The sequence below is a fragment of the Oncorhynchus kisutch genome, linkage group LG10 (genome assembly GCF_002021735.2).
Source record: "Oncorhynchus kisutch isolate 150728-3 linkage group LG10, Okis_V2, whole genome shotgun sequence".
Lineage (NCBI taxonomy): Eukaryota > Metazoa > Chordata > Actinopteri > Salmoniformes > Salmonidae > Oncorhynchus > Oncorhynchus kisutch.
This window is the reverse complement of record NC_034183.2, coordinates 19637079-19657933: the sequence shown is the minus strand read 5'-3', so window position 1 is coordinate 19657933 and position 20855 is coordinate 19637079. Positions and strand designations below refer to the sequence as shown.

General features: G+C 43.2%; 2 protein-coding genes across 10 annotated transcripts in view; one reads left to right on the top strand and one right to left on the bottom strand.

Annotated features, from left to right (window-relative positions):
- The window catches only part of LOC109897873 (transducin-like enhancer protein 4), a 109043-nt gene extending 101279 nt beyond the window's left edge, over positions 1-7764 (top strand). For all 3 annotated transcript variants that reach the window (XM_020492500.2, XM_020492498.2, XM_020492499.2), the window contains exon 20: positions 4694-7764. In XM_020492500.2, coding sequence (XP_020348089.1) covers positions 4694-4801 — 108 coding nt within the window. In that variant the 3' untranslated portion in view covers positions 4802-7764. The remainder of the gene's footprint in view (positions 1-4693) is intronic.
- Positions 7765-7847: 83 nt separating this feature from the next.
- The window catches only part of LOC109897872 (transducin-like enhancer protein 1), a 48053-nt gene continuing 35045 nt past the window's right edge, over positions 7848-20855 (bottom strand). For all 7 annotated transcript variants that reach the window (XM_031833266.1, XM_031833269.1, XM_031833267.1 and 4 more), the window contains exons 14-21: positions 19303-19496; positions 17228-17307; positions 14766-15015; positions 14173-14420; positions 12856-13003; positions 10175-10325; positions 9740-9816; positions 7848-9548 (exon numbers count right to left, since the gene is read on the bottom strand). In XM_031833266.1, coding sequence (XP_031689126.1) covers positions 9441-9548; positions 9740-9816; positions 10175-10325; positions 12856-13003; positions 14173-14420; positions 14766-15015; positions 17228-17307; positions 19303-19496 — 1256 coding nt within the window. In that variant the 3' untranslated portion in view covers positions 7848-9440. The remainder of the gene's footprint in view (positions 9549-9739; positions 9817-10174; positions 10326-12855; positions 13004-14172; positions 14421-14765; positions 15016-17227; positions 17308-19302; positions 19497-20855) is intronic.

Below are 20855 nucleotides of genomic sequence, written 5' to 3'. Positions count from 1 at the left end.
GTAGAGCATCAGTTTCTCTTCCACTCCCTTGAGAGACTTGGCTTTGGGGATTTGTTCTGTAAGGCTATTAAGACTCTATCAAATTGAAATATGGCACCGTACCTAGATTTGAGTTAAAGAGAGGAATTAGGAAAGGTTGTCCTATTTCTCCGTACCTGTTTTTATTAATCACCCAACTTCTTGCAAATTCTTTAAATAATAGTCCTGTACAAGGTATTTCCATAGCTGGTAAAGAAATTATTATAAGCCAGCTGGCTGATGATACTACACTTTTTCTGAAAGACGCTAACCAAATTCCCAAATCGATCAATGTGATACAATCCTTTTCCAAAGCGTCTGGTCTATATCTTAACATTAATAAATGTGAACTCATAGCTGTCAAAGATTGTTTGACACCTTCATGTTATGGTATTCCAGTAAAAGAAGAACTTACATATTTAGGCATAACCATTACAAAGGATCAGAAATCTAGAGGCTTACTAAATTTGAACCCTCTTATTAAAAAAACCCAGAAGAAGCTAAATCAATGGCTACAGAGGGACTTATCTTTAAAAGGTAGAGTCCTAATAACCAAGGCCGAAGGTATCTCTAGACTAACATATAGTGCTCTATCTTTATATCTTGACAGTAAAATAAGCAAGGAAATAGACCAGATGCTTTTCAACTTTCTTTGGAGAAACCGTACCCATTACATTAGGAAAACTGTTGTAATGAACACTTATGAGAATGGTGGACTGAATTTTCTGGACTTTACTACTTTAAATAATACTTTTAGGATCAATTGGATAAAACAATTCCTAAGAAGACCCACTTCTATCTGGAATTTTATTCCTCATGTCTTCTCTACTTTTGGTGGCCATAACTGTTGTTTTGCAATTATAATATTGACAATATTCCATTGTAACTTTCTGCTTTTCATCGGCAGGTTTTCTTGTCATGGTCCTTAATTTATAAACACAATTTTTCTCCACACAGATATTATATATGTAATAATCGGAATACATTGTATTAAAATACTTCTTTGTTTTTAGAATATTGGTTCTGAAATAATATCCTATTGGTGAGCCAACTGGTAAATGCAGAGGGTCTTTTACTCAGTTACATGGAATTCTTATCACTTTACAAGGTCCCTGTAACACCTAAAGATTTTGCAATTGTTTTAGATGCCATTCCCTCAGGGGTTGCTATATTATTCAGGAACGTGTCAAGACCTGACCCTCAGAGCCTACCTTCTATTGACCCTGTTGACTCATCAGTAGGAAAGATTTGTTTCTCTTTTGGTCCATTCAACAGAGCGATACGAACCTTGTTTCAGCAGGATGTTGTATCTATACCCTATGTCATGCCTTATTGGAATGGATTTATTGATTATATCTGTTGGGGGAACAAAATTGGGATGTTTCCACACACATACCTACTTGTTAACAAAATTAAGGAAGTTTCCTTTAAAATGATTCATAAATATTATCCTGCCAACCACTATATGAAGAATAAGGAAAACATCAACTCAAATTGCTCCTTTTGTAATGAAACAGTGTTTAATTTACAAACAGAAAACCACATTTTTGTACCCCACAAAAATAAATTGAACTGTATTTTAAGACGGTTAAATGCTCTACTAACAAAAAAGCTGGTAGAATTGTATGTATATGTATGTCCGTTAAGGTCCTTGTGTAATTATAATGTGATAATGTGCCCCCAAGGTCGATTGTCCATTGTTTGTAATCTATGTATGCTTGTGTTTCCTCATGTGCTTTATGCATTGATTTGTTGTTAATAATATATATATATATATATATTAGAAAAAAAGCTTGTGCAGGCCTTCAAAAATATATGTGACAACTCCTCTCTTGCTGCGAAAAAAAATAAGGTCATAGTTTTCAGGCCTTTTGATCGGGTTTTGCGTAGTCATTCGCTGGAGAATTTAACTAGACCTGGCAACCCTAAACCCAACACGCCTTGTGTGTCTGTGTGAAAGGGCCATTGTTACCATAGCAACGTCTTCACCCTGGGCTCTGAGGTAGACTGGGAGGAAGGAACTGCAAGTTGAACAAGGTTGAGATTGTAGTCTCGTAAATTGCAGTTTCTTTATGTGATTATACAGGTAGCTAGCTACTTCGCATGCTGATATTGACGTTGGTATTATTGTGTGTAGCTACGTTTGCTGACTAGTAGATACCTAGCTAACTAGCCAGTGGGTTTTGTAGTCGACTTGATCTGCAACAGATTTCCACAACGATTTTCACATGTTGCTACTAACCTTGTTATAATGACAAAATGAGTAATTTGTCAACAAAAATATTGTTCTCACATATTCATTATTTAACACTGTAATCATGTCACCCATTTGTGGTTTTAGGTGGATTGTTCCTTTAAGAACCTGGGTTGACTTTTTGAAATGTTTATTTAACTAGGCAAGTCAGTTAAGAACAAAGTGCCTTTGACCACTGCGCCACTCAGGAGACATCACTCTGCCGGTCAGATGAAGAAGAATGAAAGTTACAGGCAGTCTGTTATAAAACATGTATTGTGTAGCAATTACTATTACTGGAATTATCTAAAACCCTTGTAATGACTTGGTCATTTTCAAAAAAGTAGAGAATGGTCAATAATACACCAGAAAGACCATAATATATTATTTACTATTCCGATTGTGTCCAAACAAAAACATGTTATTTTGTGCCCTATTTTGATTCAATTAATACATCTAGGCGGTAATCAGTGAGGCTGGTGGGAGGAGCTATTGGAGGATAGGCTTATTGTAATGCCTGGAATGGAACAGAGTCAAACATGTGGTACCGATCCAATAATCCATTCCAGCCAATACAATGAGCCTGTCCTCCTATACCTCCTCCCACCAGCCTCCTCTGAAAATACACACTAGTGTTATTAGGGCATTTTGAGCTATAAGGAGCCAACTCTGTAGTGGACCAACATAGAGACAAGCCTGGTTTATACCTAGTGCTTATGTAACAGTATAGCTTCCGTCCCTCTCCTCGCCCCTACCTGGGCTCAAACCAGGGACCCTCTGTACACATTGACAACAGCCACCCTCGAAGTATCATTACCCATCGCTCCATAAAAGCCACGGCCCCTGCAGAGCAAGGGGAACAACTACTTCAAGGTCTCAGAGCGAGTGACATCACCGATTGTAAAGCTATTAGTGCGCACCCAGCTAACTGGCTATCCATTTCACATCGGTTACACTTACATGCGTCCTTTGTCCAGATATTCTTTCAAAATTATTGATTTATTTTAAGACATGATTTTAGAGGGAGGGATAATGATGATTTAAATGGTTTCACTGTCCAGATCCATCTACACAATGTGTCTGGGTATCTTACAGGAGGTGGTCAGGAAGACCTGATCACTATTTTTTATTTCACCTTTATTTAACCAGGTAGGCTAGTTGAGAACACGTTCTAATTTGCAACTGCGACCTGGCAAATACAAAGCAAAGCAGTGTGACACAGACAACACAATTACACATGGAGTAAACAATAAACAAGCCAATAACACAATAAACAAGTTAATGACACAGTAGAAAAAAGAAAGTCTATATACAGTGTGTGCAAAAGGCATGAGGAGGTAGGCAATAAATAGGCCATAGGAGCGAATAATTACAATTTAGCAGATTAACACTGGAGTGATAAATGAGCAGATGATGAGTAGAGAAACTGGTGTGTAGATACTGGTGTGCAAAAGAGCAGAAAAGTAAATAAAACAAAAACAATATGGGGATGAGGTAGGTAGATTGGGTGGACTATTTACAGATGGACTAGGTACAGCTGCAGGGATCGGTTAGCTGCTCAGATAGTTGATGTTTAAAGTTGGTGAGGGAAATAAAAGTCTCCAACAATTTTTGCAATTCGTTCCAGTCACTGGCAGCAGAGAACTGGAAGGAAAGGCGGCCAAATGAGGTGTTAGCTTTGGGGATGATCAGTGAGATAGATAGATAGATATATATATATATATACACCACAATCAGTTTAATGCATCTTTTAATCATCTACACCTGTCTGAAAATGTGGGCACAATCAGAATGTGGACAAAGGACATGTTAGAACCAGATATACACGGTGCTATACAGGCATGAGGCGAGTGAGACATTAGCTTCCTGAGTAGAGCAGTGATGTGTGGTGCCATGTGGGACCCACAGGGAGATCTCTCCTAATCAGTCACTCACCCACCGCTGTGGAAGTGTGTTCCTTCCCAGACATATCTGTGTACCTGAGTAAACACACATCTGTCTCTCTGTCTGTTTCATACTGTCTGTGACTCCGTTTTGTTTAGTTTATTAATTTGACCATTTAAAAAAAACAAGCAAACATAAAACTTGAAAAAGCCATACATGCACATAGATAAAATCGATGATAACACACAAAGTCTGGGACTTATTTCCATTGTGGTACTCGAGACAAGATGGCTAGACAAGATCCAACACAGTATGGCAGTGCCTTATCAGTTTCTCTCTGTTTAATCTCGGTTTCACTCCCTTGTTTAAGACATGTAGCTGTGTGGAGCTGAGTGTTATTACACCTACTGATAATGACCAGGCTTTGGCAGGTCCACCTCTGGCCAACATCAGAGTTCATGGATGACTCACTGATTTGTAACAACTTTTTTATTTTCTTCCTCTCTCCATCTCTTTCCCCCTCCCGCTCTCCTTTCTTCTTCTCGCTCTCTCTGTCAGTCCAAGGAGTCCTCGTCTGTCCTGAGTTGTGACGTGTCACCGGATGATAAGTACATAGTGACTGGTTCTGGAGACAAGAAGGCCACCGTGTATGAGGTGGTCTACTGAGAACAGGAAATAAGTGTGTGTGTGTGTGGGGGGGGGGGGGGGGATTACCTACTTCAGGACTACAGCAGGGCAGGTGGGGGCAGCTATGGCTCTTTTGTACAGTAGCAATCTCCCCAGCTCCAGCTCCCAAAGGACCCTACTACAACACCCCCCTCATCTCAGCTAGCTGCTCATCCCAGCATGTACACTACCACCATAGCCCTGAGGATGAGGCAGGGTAGAAAGAGGGAGAGATGTGTAGAGCGCAAGAGAGAGGGAGAAGGCTAGAGATAACAAGAGAAGGAAGGGGAGGGAGAAAAGGAGGGTAATTAGTGCTGTTTTCTGATTAAGAGCTCAGCAGAAGGGAAACCCCAGAGGAGGAGCACGCCACTCTGGGAGCTGCAGCGAGGAGCACTGATACCAGACAATCGATTCATTAGTCAGACAGTGGAACCCTTAATGATGCCAACGCTGCGCCACAGCTCCCCAGCAAGGGGTGTCAGGAGCTTGGGAGAGCTATCACCGTGAGCCGGGCTGGAGAAGTGCTGGAGCTCTGCCCCAGAGATATACCCACAACACAGATATACACACACACACAGCCCTGCACCCAATTAAATATTCATAGCAGCGCTCCCCGTCTCACTCCCCTAATATCTATTTTACTTTTGTCTCACAAAGGCCGCATTTAATGAGGAGCGGAGTCAATCTGAGTCTCAGCGGGCCCCTGTGCCACAAACACTAAACAGAAAGGAGCAACACTGGGCTATGCTGTTCATCTTCATGCTTACGAATGGCTTGTTCTCCTGACACCACTCACCGTTTAATGCTCATTTAACTTCCCTGTTTAATACTACATGCTTCAACGTGTAGCAAATAAGGAAATTGATGATATCCACGTATATTGCAAAACCCTGCTCCGATAGAACTTGTCACAGAGCTTAATGTGTACATTTGTTTTAAGTCACGCTCAAGCTACTTGAATAGTTGTTGCTTTATATTTTAAGAGGGTGCTGTGTTTGCCTACGTCTGTACGTTGGCCTTGGGAGAGCAAAATTAAGCGATACACTACACAACCTAGTGACACACAAGTGGGTGAGGGAAATATATTTGTCTTTTTTTGATCTGTGTCCTTCTCCTTGGTGATGGTGACAAGCAGTGGACTGTACTGCCCTTTTCACAACACCACAGGGGTCCTAAAACTGGGCTACCATTTTGGGGAAGGCTTGTTCCGACTCCTGTTTTTGTTCCCGTTTCAAGCAGAAGTGATAACTGTACTTATGTAGGTTTTCAGTCATTAGTGTGTAATGCTATTTCAGTGTTTCTGTTCAATCTATAGTCGGTCAGTATACAGCAGCAGGTGTTAGGTCATGTCGCTGTGTTGGGGAAAGGTGAAGAGACATTAGGAAGTGTACAGTATATGGTGCCTGCCTCCCCACCCCCACTCATTGCCTGTCAGCCATAGACAGTTTCTCTCAATTCAAAATCAAATTTGATTGGTCACATCCACATATTTAGCAGATGTTATTGCGGGTGAGTGTCTCTCAGCTCACTGACCACGTTTACATGCGTACATGTATTCCAGATTGTAGCTCATATCCCGCTTAAGGTCTTATTTGGGATCAGTTATTTACATGCACCTTTGATATCCCTATCATGAGTATCCCTGTATCTATGAATAAACAGAATATTCCTCATTTTAAGTTCATATGGGTTAAATGGAATAGTAACTGAAATCTGGACACTGACTGTAGGTCTATAACCTCACATGTAGTGTAACATAATATTAACTCCTGCTGAATTATGCATTTCTTGCAGTAAAATTATACAATTAATGTAAATTGTCAGGAACTAGAGTGAGAAAAATGATCTCTTGGGGAAAATGCGTGTAATGCTTTTTATCTTGGTCACTTATGCAAGCAGACAGTATTTCAACCACATGAAAATATGCACCAAGACAAACTGAAGTCTTTTTGGAAACTTGTTTCATCAGCTTTTCATGTCCTTAAAACCAGTCAAACTGATCACATTTGGACATTTTGCACAGGACCAATCATTCCACTGTTTAAATTATTGCATTTTCTCCCCGGTCCCTAAATGAAAGACAACTTTACTGGTGTTAATTAGATTACTAATGCATTCATTCTATCGGTGTAAGACATTCTGGTGTGCACTACTTTAGTCTTCTCGGGCAACAAGTTATGACAGAAGAGAAGCTGCATGACTAACTAGTTGGCAAATGGTTTACCGAATGTTGGAAATCATAATCTGGCCTACTAAATGTCAGAAATTTGTAAAAATAAGGGTGAAAGTATACGGTCCAGCACGGAGTCTAAGCAAAATAAATTATGTAATTATTATGGTAGCCTTTTTGAAGTCACTTTTTGAAGTGATTTGTTTGACAATCAGATGAAAATATCACCACACCCATGATATTCGAAACGGGATAAAATGTTTATATGCCACAGTATCCCGTCGAAGATTAGCACATCCCAGGCATCTTATCTGGTTCTCAGAACCGGGATACAAGCTTTTTCGGGTTATTGTAAAACATATCCCATTATATGCGTCTACTTAGAAACAGAATACTTAAGTATCCAGAATAATGGGATATTGGTGTGCATGTAAGCGTGGTCACTGTCAGTAAAACCTTCACAGCCCCTGCTTTCTGTTACGACAGTTAATGACTTGTTTTAAGTGCTCGATTCAATCCGTAGCGCGATTGATATTTAAGGGTCATCTTCGATTGAGCTGACATATGCCGTGTTTACCGTTAATGAAGTATCCTTGAAAGTGGGAACATTGCGGTTCAATTTCTACCGTACTGTACCACAGCTCTTCAGCGCTACGGATTGAATAGTGCTCTTATTTAATGACTTAAAGCCAATGAAATTAAAATGTAATAAATGAATTGTTTTCCTTTCTAATGAATTTCCCATGTGTTCTACAAGAAATACTACGACTGGAAAAATAAATGGTTCATCTTTTAAGTGCCTGCTGAGTATTCATTTTTCTTATTGAATGCAGTTTAGAATGTTGGAAACATGCAGTACAGTATGAAAACACCAAGAACCATACAAAATAGTTTATTGGTCTCATTACATCACCTAGATCTACTCTTGCCCACATCATTCCCCCAGCCCTAACGTCTTTCACCTAGCCCACAGGTCCATTCCTTGGCCAGTACACACCGGCTCCCCATCTAGAGAATACCTCCATCATCCCATAAATCACCAGCTCCTCCAGGTAAATGTCTAGGCCAGGGCCACTTCATCCCACTCCTAATGAGTACATTATAAAGACATGGGCCTCCATGACATCGCTGCTATACGCACCATGTACTCTTCAGACCGTTCAGATTTACAGGGGGGCACACAGTAGCTTTGAACACATTGTGTTATCATTATCCATCTGTACACAGGCAGAACTCCCCACTCATGGAACATGTCCACCTTTGGATAGGAGACCTACTCATGGTTGAGGCTCCTGTTCTGAGCAAAGCTGTACTATAGAGAATGAATACACAGGGTGTGTGTAGGGAAGGGTTGAGAGGACACTGAAGTAAGAGGAAGGTCCTCCTCAGCTTCCAGTTAAGGACACAATGACATTAAAAGCAGCAGACAGTCAGCCAGACTCATATCAAAGCTCCCACTAGCTGTGTGGCTGCAGTCATCTTACCAACCTTTCCAGACCCATCAGCCCTGTATGGTGGTTAGTCACAGTCCTGCTGCTCTTGGGAATATGCACTTAAAAGTTACTCAACTACAATGTACAAACCATCATACAATTTAGTTGTTTTTCCATTTCTTTTTCTCCCCGGGTCTAAGCAAATCTGACCCACGAATGTCCTTTTTTTTTTGCCTTCAGAGAGCTTTATTTACAGTTGATATATACTGAGTTCAAAGGTCACGATGCAGTAGTGAAAATACCTGTCTATGTGCCCTAACAAATACAATAGAAAACATGTAATTGTTCAGTGTTGATGTAAGTAGCCATTTCCCTGAAATTGCAGAATACTGTGAACACAAATTTTAGTTTTGTATTCTGGATAGTGTTCTGTCCTTTTATCATGTATTACAATACAATCATATTGCTGCTGAATCTAACCACCTTTAGTCATTGGAATCTCACAGCAAACTGTCTGTCCGCCATGCCATCTGCTAGATGAGTACAGACAGACAGTGATACGAGCAGAGACTGGGTAAGGCTACACACAAAACTGTAGTCACCCACACACACACACACAGCCCTCCGTCCAGCCCCCCCCCGCCCTCCGTCCAGCCCCCCCCCCCAGCACTCACAACCCACTTATCTCCCTCTGTGCACCTTCCATGGTCCTACTGCTCATCATGAATTCTAAGGCTAAAAAAATATGTTTTTTCATTTTGTAAAAAAAAGAGAGAAAAAAGGTGAGGGAAAATCAGAGGTCTTTGGAGGAATCCCACGTTTTGTGTCGCTAGACTACCAGCTTTTTCGGAGTATATTTTTTTTAAGGTCAAAGTTCCAGATATTCGACTTCACCCTCATCTGCATCCTTTACGAAAGTAAATAAAACAGAGTACAATGTGTCTCTGGTCTCCACGACGCCCACCACTCTCTTTACAGTCCATTGGTGAGCCAAGGGAGCCTCACCCCCACTTTATCCAATCAGAGTGCTTCCTCATCAGTAGATGACTTCGTACACAGTGGCCTTCTTGTCACCCGAGCCTGTCACAATGAACTGGTCATCAGGGGAGATGTCACAGCTGAGCACAGAAGACGACTCCTTTGACTGGAGAAACAAAAATTGTAAAAAAAATAATTTAAAGACTCCAGTTACAGACACACACAGGCCATATTCAGAGACAATATCATTATAAAAAAGTGATTTATATAATAAATGGCTTAATTAACTAGAAATATAATTTCTCTAGTGACAAAGTTTAAGGCACAAACCAGTAGTAAATCAAAGCGGGGACCTACTTGGAATATGCTTGATCCATAGGGTGTCCGCCATGCGTTCAGAAGGTTATCTTTGCCTGTGCTCACAAACCATTTACCTGCAGAACCAAAGACACACACAATGGGAGTTTGTTGCATACCGGGAGAAAGAGACGTCTGCTTTGTGAGCCACAGTCATTTCAGGCTAACCTTACCTTAAATAAGTAAGTATCTTAAATAAGTCTCCCTCCCCTTTTCTTATTTTCCTACTAGCCTTTTGGTCATAGATACTTTACTGAAGGAAAATGTACTTACTATGAATGGGATATGTGGTTGTCCCACCTAGCTACTTAAGATGAATGCACTAATTGTGTGTCGCTCTGGATAAGAGTCTGCTAAATGACTAAAAATGTTATTTTGTCCTCAAGATCACACAAGAAAACATTTGAATGGAACAATTAGCAGTGTGGTACGTACCACAGTAGGCAAACTTGAGGGAGAGCACACAGCTCTCATGGAGGTGCAGCTGATACTTGTCTGGTTTGGAGACATGCAGCACTTCTACATTACTGCTCTCCATGCCCACTGCCAGCCACTCTCCTGTAGGACAGTAGCCCAAAGAAAAGATCTGGAGGGAGGGAGAGGATGAGAGAGAACTAGCTCATTACACGACTGAATGGAGCGACAGGTCTTGTATATTAGGCTGTGGATACAGTTTGACAAAGAAAAGTACATGTTTAGAACTGATAATTGATCACATGGTGCAAGAATGAACGCAATGAATTGATTAGCGAATGTTATCGATGGACACAGCTTTGTAGAACCAAAACAAACACCCGCCTCTGCTCAACACTCGAACAATTCATTTGGGGAGCTGCTGCAGTTCAAACGATATTGTGCTAATCTCCCTCGCGGCAGTCAAGCCCGAAAGCATTCCGCCAAAAGTCATTCACAATCTAGTCCTTTGTGGCCACAACTAGACCTCGTTTCAAAGCCATCAATAAATAATCGTATGTACATTGATACTTATAAAAGCGTGCTTCAAACAGTCACAAATGACAGCTACAATAAGCCTCCAACAGTGAACTAGAAGCTTGTAGAACCATAATTCCAGTTAAGTTTGCCGGTAGGGGGGGTCCTGCGTGCTCTGGGCATTACTGAATCAAACTAAATGAGTTGAAAGATGTTACTTTGACTGAATGAGTTGAAAAGATTGGAGTCAGTAAAAAGATCCAAACTTCCAATCACTACTGAGAGCCGCTACATAGGCAGCGGAGTGGGCAGCAGTACGTAAATTTAAGAAAAAAATACTTCACATGCGCATAAATCTCCATATTTAGCTACGGCAAATCGGGTTCCAGAAAATGCGGAAACGCAGCCACTCCATATGTATTAACAAGTGAAGTACAGTACTGGGGCTGTATCCACATAGCATCTCAGAAAAAGCTTTAGGAGTCGTGTTAAGACTAAAAACACTCAAAGCTCAGAGTAGGTTTTAGGATGATGTTAAGACACTGCTCAGACAAACTCTGAGCCAGGAGTAAAATCAACACAGGTTTATCTCAGCTGGTAATCACAACAGTTACTGCAAAGAAAAGATAGTGATGACGCTCATTGACATTGTTTCAAATGGGGAATAACTAATCGCGATAAGGCATCGCCAGCTGTGATCTCTATAGCACGTTTCAAAACATACATAAGTCTTCCAGGTCCCCAAACCGTCACTACCACCACCATACTTGACCGTTGGTACGAGGTTCTTACTGTGGAATGCAGTGTTTGGTTTTCGCCAGGCATAATAGGACCCATGTCGTCCAAAACGCTGACTCAAGTTTGCCAGGAAGCACCTGGATGATCACCCTATACAGATTCAATATGTTACTTTTTGGATCCAGCGTGGTGGTAGTGTGATGGTTTGGGGATGCTTTGCTGCCTCAGGACCTGGACAACTTGCCCTCCTTGAAAGAACCATGAATTCTGCTGTGTATCAGAGAATTGATACAGAGTAGAATTCATGGTTAAGCTGAAGCGCAGCTGGGTCATGCAGCAAGACAATGATTCAACTCACAAAAGCAAGTCTACATCAGAATGGGTGAAAAGAAACCTGGAATTGCCTAGTCAAAGTCCAGACCTAAACCTGATTGAAATGTTGTGGCAGGACCTGAAATGAGCAGGTCGTACTCGAAAACCCGACAAATGTTTTGTTGAGTTAAAGCAGTTCTGCATGGAAGAGTGGGCCAAGATTCCTCCACGGTGATATGAGAGACTGATGAACTATAGCTGCAATGACTGCAACCAAACGCACAGGGGTGTTTTTCACACAGGGGTGTTGATACTTTTTCATTTATTTAATAAACAAAGGTTGGAAACAGGTTATTTGTTCACCCAGGTAGCCTTCATCTAATATTAGGTTTTAGTTGAAGAGCAATTAATATCAAAAATAGGTAAAAAATAGAAAATAAAGGGGCCAACCTTTTTTTAACTAACTGATGGTTGTTAAGTGATTTAAAAAAATAATATTACCATTATATTAACACACAACTAAATTGCTTTGGCAGAGTAGGCATCAAGTCACTTGCCGATAATGTTATATAAATCATTTAAGGTCTAGAATTTTAATCGAACACAATCAAAGTTGCCATTTTTCTTTACAATGTGAAATTGCGCTCTAAAAGGATAACTTGAAATAACACACATGTAGTTTAATTAAATAATCAAAAATAAGATTTATTATTTATTAACCTTATGGTTCTAAGTATCTAGGCATATCTTGTGAAATCATTGTCTAGAGCACAAGAGATAAGTCTACTGTTGTACACAGACCTAGATTGTATATGGATTGATCATATAAAAATATCAAAACACTCTTTGAACAACTCCAAAGCAGTTGCATGTGGCGCAGGAACCACTGACTCACTGCATATTTCTATTATCAAGACACCTGCTGGTAACTTAACTGTTTAGGACAGCTCATGAGGTGTCCTAAATACATGTTGACATGGTGGGACTGTTATGACTAAGGAGGCTTCATGCAGAAATTTTATTTTCACTCATAAAAGTAGGGGTAAAATGTATATTCTCAGTATATTCTTAGAATCAATTTTATACTCTGAGACACTGAATACTGGCCCTGATCTAGTCTCAGCTGGTGTCAGTACCTGTGAGGTGAAGTCGTGTTGCTGCAGCTGTCGTCCCTCTCTCAGGTCCCAGCAGCGTACTGTGTTGTCCAGCCCCCCCGTCCACAGTTTGGTCCCATCGTTGGAGATGTCAATACAGCTGGCCCCGTCAGTGTGGCCCTGGAACTGCCTGGGGAGCACAGAGATACAATCAACATCAACCCAGAGCCATTCAGATGTGATCCATAGTCATCTAGCCCACTGCCCTGCTCTCTTCCCCTCTACCCTGCTCCCCTCCTCTCCACTCTCCTGCCCTACCCTCGCACTCTACTCTTATGCACTCTCCTCTCCAGCCCTACACTACCCTCCTCCTCCTCCTCTCCAGCCCTACACTACCCTCCTTCTCCTCCTCTCCAGCCCCACACTACCCTCCTCCTCTCCAGCCCTACCCTCCTTCTCCTCCTCCTCCTCCTCCTCTCCAGCCCTACCCTACCCTCCTCCTCTCCAGCCCTACACTACCCTCCTCCTCCTCCTCCTCCTCTCTAGCCCTACACTACCCTCCTCCTCCTCCTCCTCTTCTCTAGCCCTACACTACCCTCCTTCTCCTCCTCCTCCTCCTCTTCTCCAGCCCTACACTACCCTCCTTCTCCTCCTCCTCTTCCTCTTCTCCAGCCCTACACTACCCTCCTTCTCCTCCTCCTCTTCTCCAGCCCTACACTACCCTCCTTCTCCTCCTCCTCCTCTTCCTCTTCTCCAGCCCTAAACTACCCTCCTTCTCCTCCTCTTCTCCAGCCCTACACTACCCTCCTTCTCCAGCCCTACACTACCCTCCTTCTCCAGCCCTACACTACCCTCCTTCTCCAGCCCTACACTACCCTCCTTCTCCAGCCCTACACTACCCTCCTTCTCCAGCCCTACCCTACCCTCCTTCTCCAGCCCAGCCCTCCTTCTCCAGCCCTGCCCTACCCTCCTTCTCCAGCCCTGCCCTACCCTCCTTCTCCAGCCCTGCCCTACCCTCCTTCTCCAGCCCTGCCCTACCCTCCTTCTCCAGCCCTGCCCTACCCTCCTTCTCCAGCCCTGCCCTACCCTCCTTCTCCAGCCCTACACTACCCTCCTTCTTCAGCCCTACACTACCCTCCTTCTCCAGCCCTACACTACCCTCCTTCTCCAGCCCTACACTACCCTCCTTCTCCAGCCCTACACTACCCTCCTTCTCCAGCCCTACACTACCCTCCTTCTCCAGCCCTACACTACCCTCCTCCTCTTCTGCCCAGGATCTGGTTGTGCTGGTCCCATACCACAATATTTCCCCCCTCTCCTAACCTCATCTTCCTCTTTACCACCTTCTCCTCTCCTTACCTAACCAGGGTCTGGTTGTGCAGGTCCCAGACTACAATGTTTCCGTCGCTGCAGCAGGAGAAGCAGACCTTGTTGTCGGGGGAAATAGCCAGAGCGTAGCAGGCCGGGGCAGAAGACGTCAACTCCGCCTTGATGCGGGGAGTGGGTGTGGCCAAGTCCCAGATTGACAGTGTGCTGGCCTCGCCTCCAACGATGAGGGTCCGGCCATCAGGGAGGAGTTTGCAGGAGCGGATGTAGTTATCCCTATTCTGATTGGGTAACAGAGAAAATAACTCCAGTAATTATAGGGTGCAAATGTGTCTGTGTGCAACATAAAATTCACAACTATTAATAATATGACCGCAGCAGAATTAAGTCCTCTAAGGATTGCAGCCGCAGCAGTACCAACAGAGTAAAACATTACCACCCAGCAACATTTCCCTTCAAGACAACTTGGTACATACATTTTTCATGTACACTATAAAGTATAAAAAATAAAAAATAAAATGTCTATCACTATAAGTTGTGACCACTGTTTGAGTGAGTCCTTCCTTTGCTATCTCTTTGGTGTCAGTGTGTTTGTGTCTCTATACAGAGTGTGTCTCTCCACTCACCAGACAGTCGAGCTGGGCCATGGCACTCTTGCTGCCAGGCTGGCTGATGTCCCACACCTTGACACACCCCTTGCCGCCGGTGTAGACGTGGCGTGTGGAGGTGCTGATGGTAACGGCACACACCACCTCTCCATGGTTCAGAGTGTGGATCTGCCGGGCGTGCCGCGGGATGCCCGGGCCCAGCAGGGCGTCTGGAGGGAAAGGCACCGGCTGCATCTGTCCATCCGCACTTACATGGAAAGAGTAGGCACTGGTGAGAGAGAGGAGGTAAACAGAGTGAGGAGAAGAACAAAAATATTACTGTATACACTACCGGTCAAAAATTCAAGAACACCTATTCATTCAAGGGTTTTTCTTTATTTTTTACTATTTTCTACATTGTAGAATAATAGTAAAGACATCAAAACTATGAAATAATACATATGGAATCTTGTAGTAAATAATTGTTTAAGTATATTCAAATACATTTTAATTTGTCCAATTTCCTTCCTTCTTAATGCGTTTGAGCCAATCAGTTGGCTCAAACGCCAATCACAAGGTCAGAGTCTCAAATTGTGTCCCGAGTAGAACAAGTCCAGTCAAGACCAGGTCGTGCATTCTAAGAAGAGTCAAGACAAGTCTCAAGTCAAGCAAAAAAAAAAAAATGCTTTACATACAATGACTTGTATGTACAACTACAAATCTGTCTATTTGTTGAAGCTACCAGACAGGCCGTTTCAGTATTTTGGCTAACATTTTGATATGTAAGAATTAAGTTTAAAAACAAATTCCAAATGCAAGCTTCATAAGTAAATGATCAATTTACCATAAGACCAGTAGCTAGGCCTATGCTAGTAATTGTTCATTGACGCTCCATTGCTGGTGAGCTTGCAAAGTAACCAGTTAATTTAGTCACCAAACAATATTTGGAGCTGGATATTTATGTCAATCTTTTCTCCCTACAATTTGACGTTTGCGCTGCACCAGATCCTATAGCGGCCCTAAACATTTCGACCCGCGACCCCCAAAAAGCAGCGGTTCAAAGCTCACGACCCCCCCCCCCCCCCATGCACACGAGTGCACATAATCACCTGTCATTAGAGACATAAATGGCAAAGCATTTTCAAAACGCAAGACACAGAAATACAAATCCGGTTGTAAAATGCAGTTTCTGAAAGTCATTCATGTTAGCAGCCAATATTAACTGGATATCAGGGATATCATTTCACTTCTCTGTCCAGAGCAAGCAGAATCATAAGGCCTAACTGTATGCAGCGGGGGTTGCAGGATAGGGTGGAAAGCACGGTCTGTCAGCGCCTCGTCCTATCACTTGAGGGCCGCCTGCCCGCCGAATGCTCGTTGCCAACTGGGTAGACCCTCTTCCTCACGAATACCACAATTCATTCGCCAGAAACATCTTCATACCATAATATTGAAGGCAGTGCGATGTTACAGCCATCTTTAGACCTATAGCCAGTAGCCACCCAAACTAGGCCTATCTGAAATTTTATCAATGAAATTGCCAGGTAGCCTGTTATTGTTCTTGCAAAAATGTGTCTGTAGTAGATTTCTAAACGGTATTTTATATGAATAATATAAAACGTAGGCCTACTCTGTTTTTGCCAGAGAAAAGTAAACAAGAGCTTTCTGGACACTAATCTATGGGTGCCTATGCTGATGACTGGTCAACAATCAAGACATGCAATTTTTGTGTTCTGAAACACAGATGAGATGTTTGAGACAATTTGGTGCAATACATTAGGCCTATATTAGAAATCAGATCAAATGGACAAAGATACATAGAAAATACAAATGGTTGCCTATTAAAATATATGAAAAATATATATTTATTCCATTCAATTTCACACTCGCGACCCCCCAAAAACCATCTCACTTTGAGAACTGCACTACCCTGACATGTGTTGATTAACAGTTAGCTGGTCCAATCAGAGAGCAGAGTTTACAGAAAATCTGTTTCACTTCTTTTGCAAGTCGATGCAGCAGCTACTGTCTCTGGCTGCGTGGAGAGTAATCAACAGAGACACCGTGACACAAAATGAGTGACAAAACTTTACGAAACCTGCCCAGATCATTTCAAGTCAGTCTCAAGTCAAAGCCGAGTCTTGAGGCTCCAAGTCAAGTCATTATTTGCTATCAAGTCGAGTCTCAAGTCAAATTTGCAATTAGAGTTAGAATAGAGTCCAAGTCATGCAACTGAGTCCACACCGCTGATTATTCCAACCTCCGTGTGAAAATATATATAAAAACACAGGAAAATGTGTGCAGTTTTTTGACTGCACTGGGCCTTTAACAAAGCTGAAGCTTGAGGTTACCCTCAAGACAATAAAAGCCTACAATAGCAACAAACGAGTATGAAGACATAACAGTAAAATTTTGCTGTGGTCAGAGAATTAGAGGGTGTGATGACCGTATAAGTGGCTGTGGTAGCAGCGGCAGAGAGAACTGTAGAGAACAGTACTCACGGTTTCCCTGAGGCAGTGGACTGCAGGCTGGCGGGTAACCCTGGTACCCTCATGTGGGGGTGAGGAGACTCATAGCCCACCTGGAGGACACAGACAACATGTTAGCTCAGGCATTTGACAGAGCAGTTACAACTGCAGTTACAACCACATACTAGAAATGTACTGTTTCCCCAGTGAATAATCAGTCCATACCACGAAGAGATATAACTGGTTTATGAGGTCATATCATTTCATTTTCAATAAAAGCCTAGTGCATGAACAGAGACACAGTTGAAGTCGGAAGTTTACATACACTTCGGTTGGAGTCAATAAAACTCGCTTTCCAACCACTTCACAAATTTCTTGTTTAACCAACTATAGTCTTGACAAGTCGGTTAGGACATCAACTTTGTGCATGACAAGTAATTTTTCCAACAATTGTTTTCAGATTATTTCACTGTATCACAATTCCACTGGGTCAGAAGTTTACAGACACTAAGTTGACTGTGCCTTTAAATAGCTTGGACAATTCCAGAAAATTATGTTATGGCTTTAGAAGCTTCTGATAGGCTAATTGACATCATTTGAGTCAATTGGAGGTGTACCTGTGGATGTATTTCAAGGCCTACCTTCAAACTCAGTGCCTTTGCTTGGCATCATGGGGAAGTCAAAATAAATCAGCCAAGACCTCAGAAAAAAACGTCTGGTTCATCCTTGTTATCAATCTCCAAACACCTGAAGGTACCACGTTCATCTCTACAAACAATAGTATGCAAGTATAAACACCATGGGACCATGCAACCGTCACCTCGCTCAGCAAGGAGACAGGTTCCGTCTCCTAGAGATGAACGTACTTTGGTGCGAAAAGTGCAAATCAATCCCAGAACAACAGCAAAGGACCTTGTGAAGATGCTGGAGGAAACAGGTACAAAAGTATCTATATCCACAGTAAAACGAGTCCTATATCGACATAACCTGAAAGACCACTCAGCAAAAAAGAAGCCACTCCTCCAAAACCGCCATAAAAAGGCCAGACTACGATTTGCAACTGCACATGGGGACAAAGATCGTACTTTTTGGAGAAATGTCCTCTGGTCTGATGAGACAAAAATAGAACTGTTTGGCCATAATGACCATCGTTATGTTTGGAGAAAAACGGGGGATGCTTGCAAGCTGAAGAACGCCATCCCAACCGGGAAGCACGGGGGTGGCAGCATCATGTTGTGGGGGTGCTTTGCTGCAGGAGGAACTGGTACACTTCACAAAATAGATGGCATCATGAGGTAGGAAAATTATGTGGATATATTGAATCAACATCTCAAGACATCAGTCAGGAAGTGAAAGCTTGGTCGCAAATGGGTCTTCCAAATGGACAATGACCCCAAGCAAAATGGCTTAAGGACAACAAAGTTAAGGTATTGGAGTGGCCATTACAAGGCACTGACCTCAATCCTATAGAAATTTGTCGGTAGAACTGAAGTGTGTACAAGCAAGGAGGTCTACAAACCTGACTCAGTCACACCAGCTCTGTCAGAAGGAATGGGCCTAAATTCACCCAACTTATTGTGGGAAGCTGGTGGAAGGCTACCCAAAACATTTGACCAAGTTAAACAATGCTACCAAATACTAATTGAGTGTATCTGACCCACTGGGAATGCGATGAAAGAAATAAAGGCTGAAATAAATCGTTCTTTACTATTATTCTGACATTTCACATTCTTAAAATAAAGTGGTGATCCTAACTGACCTCAGACAGGGAATTTTTACTAGGATCAAATGTCAGGAATTGTGAAAAACTGAGTTAAATGTACTTGGCTAAGGTGTATGTAAACTTCAGACTTCAACTGTATATATATATATATACCTCAGAAAAAAACGTCTGGTTCATCCTTGCTATCAATCTCCAAACACCTGAAGGTACCACGTTCATCTCTACAAACAATAGTATGCAAGTATAAACACCATGGGACCATATATATATATATATATACAGTTGAAGTCTGAAGTTTACATACACCTGGTATATATATATTCCGTTTCCCTCTCGCTCTCTTTCCGTTTACCTTCCCTCCATCACTACCCCATCCCTCTCTCACCACTGGTGATCGTCCATATCCGGCTGCGGCGGCGGCGGCTGCAGAGCCGTTCATCTGGGGGGAGACCAGATGGAGCCCCGCCCCATAGGCTGCCGCTGCCCCCGCCAGCTCCCCGTTCACTCCTGGAGGGGGCAGGCTAAATGCCCCGGGGGGATACGCTCCCTGCACCGCCAGAGGGTTCCTCAGACCCAGAGCTGATGGGGAGAGGAGAAAAGGGGAGAGAGGAGATTAGATTAAGAATCGGGGTCCTGCCGAGTGGGGCAGTCATCTAAGGCACTGTATCGCAGTGCTAGAGGTGTCACTACAGACCCGGGTTCGATCCCGGCCTCTATCGCAACCGGCTGTGATTGGGCATCCCATTGGGCGTCTCAATTGGCCCAGCGTCGTCCGGGTTAGGGGGGGTTTGGCCGGGGGGGCTTCACTTAGCTCATCGCACTCTAGCGGCTCCTTGTGGCGGGCTGGGCGCCTGCAGGCGGACCTCGGCCGTCAGTTGAATGGTGTTTCCTCCGACACATTGGGTTAAGCTGGTGGGTGTTAGGAAGAGCGGTTAGGTGGGTCATGTTTCGGAGGACGCATGACTCCACCTTCGCCTCTCCCGAGCACATGATGAGACAAGGCTGTAACTACCAATTGGATACCACCAAATTAGGGAGAAAAAAGGCTAAAAAATGTTAATTATTTAAAAGATTAAGAATCGATAAAGCGACAAAGCAAATTAACCTTCAAAAGAATCCGGGCCTCCCGAGTGGCTCAGTCGTCTACGGCACTTTATCGCAGTGCTAGCTGTGCCACTAGAGATCCTGGTTCGAGTCCAGGCTCTGTCACAGCCGACCGCGACCGGGAGACCCATGGGGCGGCGCACAATTGGCCCAGCGTCGTCCGGGTTAGGAGAGGGTTTGGCCAGCAGGGATGTCCTTGTCCCATCGTGCTCTAGCGACTCCTGTGGCGGGCCACCAGGTGTATGGTGTTTCCTCCGACACATTGGTGTGGCTGGCCAGGTTCCGGACATTGTGTCAAGAAGCAGTGCGGCTTGGTTGGGTCGTGTTTCGGAGGACACATGGCTCTTGACCATCGCCTCTCCCGAGTCCATATGAGTTGCAGAGACGAGACGAACTTCCAATTGGATATCACGAAATTGGAGAGAAAAGCAACAAAACAAATTGAAAAGCTAGAATCCAACAGAGACCAGTAGCTGATGTTTACCTTAGAACTATGAATACAGAGATGGAGACACAAAGAGAAGTTTGTATTGCTTTGGGAAAGGACATGATTACCATTCCCATTAGTGTGGCTGATAGAGTTAACACTGTTAGAGAAGACAGAGACCCTGTGTAAACAGCCAGCCTGGGAGCCAGCTCTGATCCTCTATGTAGGGTTCCACATCAAACAGGCTCAAACGCATAGCTCTCTGCCACAGAAGTGAGAACATCACAAGAGCACTACTACACTCTGCTGGCTGGTCTGCCACACAGCAGTGTGGAGCCACTTGACTACTGAATGGGAGCTGCTGGGAGGGGAGATTGATGCATTGCAATAGACTGACACAGCATAAT